This window comes from Diadema antillarum, unplaced genomic scaffold (assembly GCF_040938485.1).
Source record: "Diadema antillarum isolate AM-2024a unplaced genomic scaffold, OU_Dant_1.0 scf00000022, whole genome shotgun sequence".
NCBI classification, from domain to species: domain Eukaryota; kingdom Metazoa; phylum Echinodermata; class Echinoidea; order Diadematoida; family Diadematidae; genus Diadema; species Diadema antillarum.
Window position 1 is genome coordinate 3,263,247 of NW_027270911.1, and position 10,558 is coordinate 3,273,804.

The window sequence follows — 10,558 nt, forward strand, 5'->3', positions numbered from 1 at the left end:
TCCTCGAACAAGCCCCATCGAAAATACGCCCAGATTCTCACCAGGACGCTCTCTGCAGAGCAAAAAAACCCGATGTCGACAACGTTACGTGGAATCCTGTAAGCAATTCGTGATCATTAAACTTTGTGTTTTGACGACGATATTTCCTGAGACAAGCATCACAAATAGAATGAGGTTATCCTGTCATCACACACAACTTTCCAAAATACCAGCAAACACATTTTTCAAAAATTGGCTTGTTTATCGCGTTTCATTACGATAAATTCTCGAATATCAATATAACACCGTATTGATCACGGCATTAAACTTGCGTCTTATTTTCTTACTTTTCATCTCTGCTATTTTTTCCCATTTCTCTCTTTCTGACGATATTACTTTCTAAATATGACCTACTCATCGGCCTGAATTCACGAAGGTGGTACATTTACTTTGTCCATGGTTTAAACCATGGACAAAGACCGTAGTTTTGTATGGGGTGCCAAGCGTCGCATGGCCCATTTCATTACGAAATGGTAACATTTCTCTCATTCCGTCGACGCAATGACAGATTTTGTAACAAAATAGGCCATGCGACATTTGTCTTTGTCCCTTATCTTTGGTCCATTGGTCCATTGTACCACCTTTTCGGGCCATTTTGCGTTTTTATTAGGTGGGACGCACACGGTTTTCATGGTAATCTGTTGAAGTATGGTCTATATATCAATATTAAGTTCGAAATATATATAACCAGTATTTTACTGAGGCCTACCTGTAGGACCAAATCTTTCCTCGCGATAACGCTTGTCGGAAATGAACCGCGGCGTGATGTGAGTCAGAATGCCCTGCTGGCCGCAGCCGAAAGGGTTATCCACGTACGGCTCGTCGCCCCGTGGACTGTCGGAGTGCACGGCAATGTGAGAGGTTTCCAATGTCTCCGTTTTAGCGACGCCGTAGTGCTCCTGGGGAGACCACGTCGGGGGAACGAGGATCTTGATCTCTTTCCAATACACGTGTTGCCTGCTGGCGTTATAAAGAAGTTCTGAAGCCGAAGTATACATCTCCTGCAATGTCACGAGGTAGCCGGAAGTAGGTGACTCCGAAATAGAATAAACACCCAAAAGCACACACACACACACACACACACACACATACACACCCAAACACACACGTCATAATCTTTCAAAATCTTTTTTTTTTTATTCATCTTTTATCCCAATTTTCGCTCATGACATGGCTCGAACCTTTGCCCTCATCACTGACCTTGTAGTGTGCAACCATCAAACCTGAAACGATGGATGATTGCAAGTACGGTGCTAGCGCTAGTGCTAGTACTAGCACCGGCGATAAAACCGAACTTGAAATCACGTCGGTGTTGGGAGTTGACCTCAAAAATTATGACGTACAGTTGTATTTCCGTTTGCTGGTGCTGGGCTCGGTGTTGAATGTCGTCTGCTGAACCGAGCTCCGCCGATTATGTTAGCGATTTACGTGCTTTTTCGCCATTGACTAACACTAGCCCCTAGGGATTAACATTTTCGTCATTTCAAGTTCGGTGCTGGTTAGCGTTGCCGTGCGAGACTCATATTCACGTCCATAATAGATGCACGTTTTACGTGCAAAGTCTAATGCAGTGGTCGCCCACGTAACGTACACGAACACTCTCGACATGGCTTTATAAATCTGAGCTTGGGAGCAAAATTAAGATGTATTTTGGGGAGTGGATGAAATTTGTGGCATTTTGATCTGTCTTCCTCACTATGTCCCTAAAATGAAGCAATTTTGTCTGCATCTTTTGATATTTTACTGTACTCACGCGCAATCACTTTTTTTCGTGGCGCAATTCCCGCGGAGCTCGCGGTGCTGTGATTTCAACACCTAGTGCTGATGATCGATAATTTTGATCGGTATCGCCTCGTTAATCTGTTGGAGTGTTGGAGCTTGATTTATCGCTGTTATTCATGGGCTAGCACTAGCACTAGCACTAGCACTAGCACCGAACTTGAAGTCATCCGATGTAGCCTACTGGGAATAGCTTAGGAACGCATTTTCCACCATCTAAAAGCTGCTTGCAATATATCGGAAAGCTCTACCAAGAAACTTTTCTGCCTGATGCGATTTGCCGAGATAATGAGTTGTTCTGTAGTATTTTGAGATTCAATTGTAAAATAGCAAAAGTCAGTATGCCGACTTCTATCGTCATCGCCTAACCGAAATCGTGTCGTGACAGCGTTTTCTCACACACTTCTTAGGTACAGAATGTGTTCATTTTGGAGCAAAAATCGACAGTTCGCATGGCACACGAGAAATATGTTTTCGCTAATCATCATCACCATCATCATCGTCATTGTTATCATTAACAAGAACAACACATACACGCATACCATGACATTGAAAAAGACAATAGATAAGTGGTCTCTTTTGTTGAATAATGGATAATACACACCTTGATGTTTTCGATTAAAGTCTGGTTTTCCGGGACACCTTCGACGATAGCGATCAGGACGTCAGAGTAACCACCATTCTCGAGTTTGATCGGAAATTTTCCGCCCTGGCTGGCCACCATTTCTGCAGCCAGTCCGAGAAAGAAGCAGATGGCACAGATTTCACAGAATTTCATTTTCCCCCCAGAATGCTGACAGTTATCACCGGTTATTGCTTATACTATTTTAGTTGGCTAGAGACAGTGTCCGATGCACACGTTCTTGGCTTCAGCTGCAATGTGTCGTCTGACCGAATTCCCAGTCGGTGAGACTCATTTAGCACCCATTCCGAGTTGTTGTTAGTTATTTTCTTGATAAAGATTAAAACTATGCTGGGCGGGACATCAACCAACTATGTCCTGTTCGGTGCCCTTTGCCCAAACTTAGTCAAATAATCATCTCTGGATTCGAGATAAGATTAATGATAAAAGGTGATTATTTGTTGTATTGCGAAACATCGATATCATAAGGGCCTCTCAAGAGACCGAAAGATGCGCGACACCCATAGACCGAGCATTACCAGTGAAGACGTTTATTGGGCAATGTTCAAGAACTGTTTTGTGTGTTTGTACACTAAAGGAAATAGAATAAATCAAACCCCCTTTCTTATTTGTTAATCGATCTCTTGCGCCATAATTATTTCTCCTGGAATTTTATGGTTTGTTTTATTTTGTTTCATTGTTTGTTTTTGCTTTGCTTTGATGTTTTCGTTGTTGTTGTTGTTGAGTCGCTAACAGTAAAGGTAGTGAAGGCCTTCTATATAGCAATATTCTAATAAGGATGCTGCAGATATCGATATGCCAAACTGAGAACATGATAGTAATGCAAATTTTTCTGGAACAGTTGGTAATCATGCGTTCGATGTCATTACACAATCATGGTATGCGAATGTTTCTAGTTTTACATTTTAGAAAGGAAAGATTTTTATTCCACTCAAAATATACCTTAAGTGATTTACAGGCATTATTTACCATTTGCAGATGAAAAAAAAAACACAGCTTTAGTGCTTCAAAATTCTAAAAAAGTTCTAAAAGGTGAGTTAGTGATAGAAACAACCAATCTAAAATTTTGAATCAGGATAATCAATATTAAGCATTGTTAAATATATACTAAATGTGAACAATGGTTATAATAAGAATGTTTCTAGGCTAAGCCGTCTGCAATTATGGTTTAGTGGGAAAAACAGTGATATCTCCTTATATTTGAGGCTTATTGTAAAATGTTTATATGGTAGGATAAAAGCGTGTAAATTAAATCTGTTCGACTGGACTTACTTGTGAAAATCACGGAGAAAACAGTTTCGTGACTCGTCCGAGTCACTTCTTCAGCTCTGTCTGGCTGGCGAGCATTCACCCGTGGAGGGTGAATGGGCGATGTTACTGCCTTTATTGTCTGTACGTCGAGGAATTTTTCGGATCACCGACTTGTATGTTGGTGAAAGGTTGTGTCGGAGTCCCCCTCCCCTGTTGAGTGAAGGATTTTCCGCATTCACATACACAGCTTCACGGACTCCTCTTTCAAACCATCTGGTTTCCTTGTCAATGATGTCGACCTCTTTGTCTTCAAAATGGTGCCCCGTGTTCTTCAGGTGGGTGAACACGGCCGACTCGTTCCCAGCGGAGCTGGATCTACGATGTTGGTAGAGACGTTTGTGGAGAGGTTGTTTGGTTTCACCGATGCAGTTTTCTTTGCAGTCTTTTCCCTGACACTTTATCCTGTAAATTACATTGTTCCGTTTGTGTTTTGGGATTTTGTCTTTAGGATGAACTAGTCTCTGTCGAAGAGTGTTGGTCGGCTTGAAATATACAGGAATTCGGTAGAAGCTGAAAATCCGTTGGATTTTCTCCGACAGTCCTTGGCAGTATGGGACTGAAACCCCTCTGCCTCGTTGCTAAGTTGTGCTACTGGAAGCCCTGTCTCTGACGTCCCGTTTGTGAGGGTGAAGGGCTTTCTCAATGCTCCAGTGTTTGTAACCGCAGTTTTTCAGGACGGTTCGTAGGTGTTGATGTTCCTTTTCCTTTGTCTCTTCAGAGGAAGGGAGGTAGGATGCTCTGTGAAACAGAGTTCTTACAACTCCAAGTTTGTGAATAAGTGGGTGGTGGGAGTCGAACAACAAGTACTGGTCTGTGTGTGTGGGTTTGCGATAAACTGAAGAACACAAGGTGCCGTCCTTGTTGACCGTGATCAAGCAATCCAAGAAAGGGAGACTGTTGTCCCTGATGTTCTCCACGGTGAACTTAATGAACGGATCACAGTTGTTAATGTGCTGAAAGAAACTGTCCAGTTCGGTAGACTGTATCTTGACCCATGTATCGTCAACGTACCTGTACCAGTGGGAGGGCCCTGTTCCATTAAATGAGTCTAGAGCTGATGTTTCAAAGTGTTCCATGTACAGGTTGGCTAGGACTGGAGATATGGGTGAGCCCATGGCACAGCCATGCTTCTGTTTGAAGAAGGCGCCATTGTACACAAAATACGTTGTGGAAAGACACAGTTCTAACAGCTGGCAAATTTGTTCTGGGCTCAGTTTGGTCCTTTGATGTAAGCTGGTGTCACTGCTCAGGCGTTCCCTTACTACTTCAATAGCTTTGTCAGGAGGTACACTCGTGAACAGTGCGGACACATCAAAGGAGGCAATGGTCTCATTCTCCTCAACCTTAATGTCCCGCACTTTCTCGATGAAGTCCCCTGAGTTCTGGATGTGATGGTCCGACAAACCAACTAATGGGCTCAAGATGGATGTTAGTTGTTTAGCGATGTTGTAGGTGACACTATTAATACTGCTGACGATAGGTCTGAGGGGTGTATCCGTCTTGTGGATCTTTGGGAGACCATAGAAGGCTGGGATGTCATCCCCAGGGTAGAGACTGTAGTACAGTGGTTTGTCTATGTGACCCCCCTTCTCTAGTCGTTGTAGGCATTCAAGTGCTCTCTTCTTGAAGGCTGCTGACGGATCTCGTTTGAGCCGTTCATAGGTGCTGTTGTCGCTCAAGAGACTGTTAACTTTCTTATCATAGTCAGTCTTATTCAAAACCACGGTACATCTACCTTTGTCTGCTGGTAAAATGACAATATCCTTATCCTTTGAAAGTTGATGAAGGGCCTTCTTTTCCTCTTTGGATATATTAGATGTTGGAGGCTTGGCGCTAGAAAGACAAGCCGTTACCTTAGCTCTCACTTCCTCGGCTGTGGTCTGGTCGACCTTGTTAGATCTAATGGCCGATTCCGTTGCAGTTATGTAGTCTACGTATGGCACGGAGTCGGGAGAGACTGCAAAATTTAAGCCCCGAGCTAACACTGCGATTTCTGATTTATTAAGCTGTTTATCTGATAAGTTTTTCACCCACACGTCTGTCTGAGAATGAGAATCACGGTTCGACTTACGATTCCTCCAGTTTGTGTCGGAGTCTGCTGAGAGTTGCGCACCGCCTTGCTGAGTTAGAAGTCGGGTGTATTTACATTGTTGACGAGCTTTAGAGCGGTCATGTTGGCTAAGTTGAATGTTTTGTGTGAACTCCGAAACTCTCTCGAAAACGTCCGCTGGTAATACTGTACGTAACCGCTGGCGTATATCCTCTAACTTGTTTCGTAAAATGTCGATTGTGAAGTTCGTTTGTCTGATCCTCTCGTTGAGAAGTCCACGCTGTGCTTTGTGAACGATGCTGTTGGCGCGAAATCCTTTCACTGGCGGTCTAATCCATAGGCTGCGCGGTATGATGTCCGAATGTAGGCAGCGTAGATTAAACCGGAGATGGTTACGATAGTCGGCTACTTTCCTCGACGTCTTTTCATAATCTCGCACAAGCGATAGGCAATCCTTGCCGAAATGAGTCTCAATATATCGATGTAGATTTTGATTCATCCAGGTAGTATGCTAAAAGCGTGTAAATTAAATCTGTTCGACTGGACTTACTTGTGAAAATCACGGAGAAAACAGTTTCGTGACTCGTCCGAGTCACTTCTTCAGCTCTGTCTGGCTGGCGAGCATTCACCCGTGGAGGGTGAATGGGCGATGTTACTGCCTTTATTACAATAAAGGCAGTAACATCGCCCATTCACCCTCCACGGGTGAATGCTCGCCAGCCAGACAGAGCTGAAGAAGTGACTCGGATGAGTCACGAAACTGTTTTCTCCATGATTTTCACAAGTAAGTCCAGTCGAACAGATTTAATTTACACGCTTTTAGCATACTACCTGGATGAATCAAAATCTACATCGATATATATGGTAGGATGTTTTGTGATACAACTGACCTAGACATATGCATCAAATGTGATATCTCGAACATTTTTGAATCACTGCTCCCAAAGGTAAACAATACCTCTAAAATCATATGACAAGTGAGCCTTTACGTCACGCCATGGTCCTAAGAGACTCATTATCAACATTAGATTACCCTCTTATTTTCACGATTCCCATTAAAAGATAATATACGCCGTCTGAAACGTGCAGAATGGAGACCGCCGGCCATATAACTGAACTATCATGGTATTTACACAAGCCTGCTTTTACTATAATTAGGTGAATGAAACAATGGTGAACCTCCGGGGAAATCTCTCCTTGTTTACACGTTTCTTGTGATGTAATTTACAATAGTATATAATATGAAAATTGGAATTCCCAGAACGGAATTTTCTCTGTTGACATTGTAATAAAGATAACTAAATGCAACGAATACAGGTAGAGGAATCTTAACGGCCCTTTACGTGTTCATGTTTTGTTCCGTTTGTTTTGTTTTGTTTGTTTGCCATGTATGTATAAAGGTCACAATGGTTCGATGCCATGACCTCTTCAAACAAGGCCCGTCATTGTACAGGCATGCTAACTTGGAAACATTAAACTGCACATTACTTGAATATGAGACCATTCTGAAGCAAATCATTTTCACATAGCGATAGATATATAATGTACTCCTAAATGAATCCCACAAAGATTGGAACAATCATCCCCCACCATTCCCACTGATTCCCACTGATCAGTTACTAGCCATCCCCTTTAAAGTGGTATTCTCTGTACTTTTTCATAAATGTTTTCTTGGTATCTCGCAAAAAGTTAGAAGTCCAATTCTCATCTCCACCAATACTGTACCATCCCTATTCAATTCAATTCAGTTCAATTCAATTCAATTCAAAATGAAATTATTTTAATATAAAAGGATCACGCATTTTTTCCTAGAAGAAGTATCAATCACAATCATCACATTGATTAGGTGATGATGTAATAACCTCATAAGTCTCTGAGTCTCTCGTCATCTGCTCGTAAACAAAACTTTAGTAAATTCCTTTTTCACAAGGAATATTCATATCCCGCACATCAAATCATTGTTCTAACGTTGTAACGATTTGGGAACGATGCTTCTGTAAAACGGAGGGGTTGATAGATACTGAATTATTCAAATGACGCATTATTCTACTAGATATACCTAACTAAAGACCAAAAGGAGATTTGTGATGTACGTATCTCATCATGTAATCAGTTGGTGTAATTGTTCGACACTACTTAACCAATTGGCCTGTTACTGCTTCGCCAAAACGCATTGATTTTCATTCTCATTTTGTTCCTTTTTCAGAAACCTTGACTGTTCTGTTTGTTTTTATTCTCAACTCTTGTGTTGTCGTCAATTTGAATACGGATTGAATTTTTCTTTCAAAGAGAACGTTTACTTATTGATTATAGGCTGTGCCCTGTAACGAGTCTATTGAAAAAAAAAACCCCACACACACTAAAAAGTGATTCTTTGTTTGTTAAAGTGCACTACTATGCAACTACATGTATGCAATTTTTTGTTAAATTATAATTTGACGCTTTTTTCACTTTTGCGGAACTGTACTGACAAAGCGCTTTTCTAAACCAAAAAAACGAAAAAGAAAAAAAAAACACTTCTGAAAATACAACTTTTATGTAGTAATGCACACACACATAACACGAATTGCACGCCTAGTGTCTTTATGGCTAGTGATTTTATTTCTGCATGCCAGCATGGCGATTATATATTTTGACAAAATAATACAGAACACAGTACATTACAACCATGGGATGAGAGGGAGTGAGATGAAGAGGTGGTGGTGTTTATGAAAGGTGTTGAGGAATGGTGGTGGCTGGAGAAGGGAATGTCATATTGACCGTGAGAAAGACAGAATAGAGTGTCCAGAGCAGTGACGGTGAAATGAGAGCATGTGATGGTACAATTCAGCTCCTTGGTATAATACATTTACACAGTTTGTATGCACTCTGTGCAAACATAACATCCCTCCACTTGTTGAAAAAAAAAGTGTGTAGTACATCAGAACGAAGAGTCAAGAAGTCTAGCGGAAGATTGAGTGAGAAATTAGGAAGGTCAGAGATTAAGACAGAAGAAATCAGGGAGGTTCATATTATAATAATAAAAGAAAACATGACTTACTGTTCCCACGTTCGTCGTCAGGGCGGTATGTAAATGCTTACTAGATACTTAACAAGACAAGACTTTGCAAACATTCGTCATTATTTTTTTTCTCAAGAGCAGGTGCAGAGAAGGGAGAAAGTAAGAGTAACTGAGAGTGAATTGGATAGTAATTGAAGGTTATGAAACAGCTACGTAGAGCAGAGAGCATGATAGAACGTACTTTATTCAGAGCTATTTTCAGAGCTTCTAAACCACAGAGCTTCGAACAATTTCAAAGCTCATTCTTAAGCACAAAGCTTCTTACTATACATATTATACGTATAAACAACTTTCCCTTCTCCTTTTTTTAGTGAAAAGGTTACGATCAGTAGGAAACACGATAGTGAAAAGTGAGAAGTGGGAGCACTGTAGAGAAGGTAAGGGATAGCACGAAAACAATGAAGAAACAAAGTAAGTGCATGTATATACAAGGCATGAGCAAATGCAATGCATGTATATATGCAAGTCATGGCATAATATAACTACAGTGTACCTACTAGAGACCACGCAATCTCCAAATTCCGAAGCGACAACTCGATATTGAATTTACTACATCGTATTATACTCAGACCTATATCATGAACATGATCTATTTAGCTATCATGTTTTGCTATCGACACTGACATACAGAACTCACAACTTACCGAACACTAAGATATAAATATCGTATACGCTCGCTCAGTAACGGCAGTGATTTGAAATGTTTGAAATCTCAATTTTTGCTTAGTTTACGATACGTGAGAGCTCACACCATATGGACTAATATACAATACATGTACCATGCTTATAGTCAAAGCATTTAGTTTCACGTGAGTAATTCGTGAATTTTGAGATAAGAATGGAGAAATTTTCAACATCAACAGTTGCATTCAAGAGTTTTGTAATTTTGTGGCAGTGTTTCAAGGGGTCTCAGAAGATGGATGTATCGGACCTTGTCTGACGGTGTCTGGTTGAGCTGAGCATAATATGAATATGAGTTTCATTTTGACTTTTGCTTTGTTTTCGCTCGGTTTGTTCACTTCTTTCAGTTCTTTTCTCGGTTTTCGAGTCCGTTTTACTTTCTCAGCTCAGTATTCACATCTTGTTATTTACAAATATCGCGGGTCCTTCGCGGTAATACATCAGTCTGTTCGGCTCTCGTCGTACTCGGTTTGAGCGGCGAACGCTTGGTTCGTTGTTTTGGGTGCGACATTCGCTGGTGGGTCGTCGGGGGCGATGTTCGCTGGCGGATCGTTGGGCGCGACATCAGCGCTGTCGTCGTCGCATTCACCGTTGCATGGGTGGTCGCGGGATGGAGTGCACTTTTTGATTTGCGATACTAGTAAGTTATCTATGTTCCTTGCCATTCGAGCACAGCACTGTCGCCTTTAACGCGTATCACGGTCTAGGAACGGGGATCGTAGCGAGTGTCGATTCTCTGTCGAATTTGTTTCTGTGTTGTTGAAGGATGATGACGGTTGTCTCCCTTGTTGATCTCGCTGTTTCTCGCGCGAAGCTTTCTGTCGGTGAATTCTCTTGTACTCCGAGTCATGCTTGCGTGCTCGACGATATGTGTGAGACGGTGGCGTGTTCGCGACAGCGGGGAGTTAATTGCGAATTTTGCGATTGAACAAAAGTTTCGCTGGTTAATTTTCCCGTCACAGGATGGGTTGTCGAACGGTAGGCCAGTAGAACA

The 10,558-nt window shown here is 41.7% G+C and overlaps 2 protein-coding genes across 2 annotated transcripts; both read right to left on the bottom strand.

Moving 5' to 3' along the window:
* Positions 1–734: 734 nt before the first annotated feature.
* Positions 735–2,596, bottom strand: LOC139731185 (calcium-activated chloride channel regulator 1-like). The gene is made up of 2 exons (XM_071642071.1): positions 2,423–2,596; positions 735–1,040 (listed from the first exon to the last, which is right to left on the bottom strand). Exons 1-2 carry the CDS (start codon positions 2,594–2,596, stop codon positions 735–737), a joined length of 480 nt encoding a protein of 159 aa, XP_071498172.1.
* Positions 2,597–4,350: 1,754 nt separating this feature from the next.
* Positions 4,351–6,321, bottom strand: LOC139731195 (uncharacterized). Its single transcript, XM_071642080.1, has one exon. It carries the CDS (start codon positions 6,319–6,321, stop codon positions 4,351–4,353), a length of 1,971 nt encoding a protein of 656 aa, XP_071498181.1.
* Between the last annotated feature and the right edge of the window lie 4,237 nt (positions 6,322–10,558).

Coding starts and splice junctions, on each gene's coding strand:
- LOC139731185 (XM_071642071.1), bottom strand. CDS start 2,596: ATGAAATTCTGTGAAATCTGTGCCATCTGCTTCTTTCTCGGACTGGCT. Junction 1,041..2,422: donor CTTTAATCGAAAACATCAAG/GTGTGTATTATC, acceptor GTGACATTGCAG/GAGATGTATACTTCGGCTTC.
- LOC139731195 (XM_071642080.1), bottom strand. CDS start 6,321: ATGAATCAAAATCTACATCGATATATTGAGACTCATTTCGGCAAGGAT.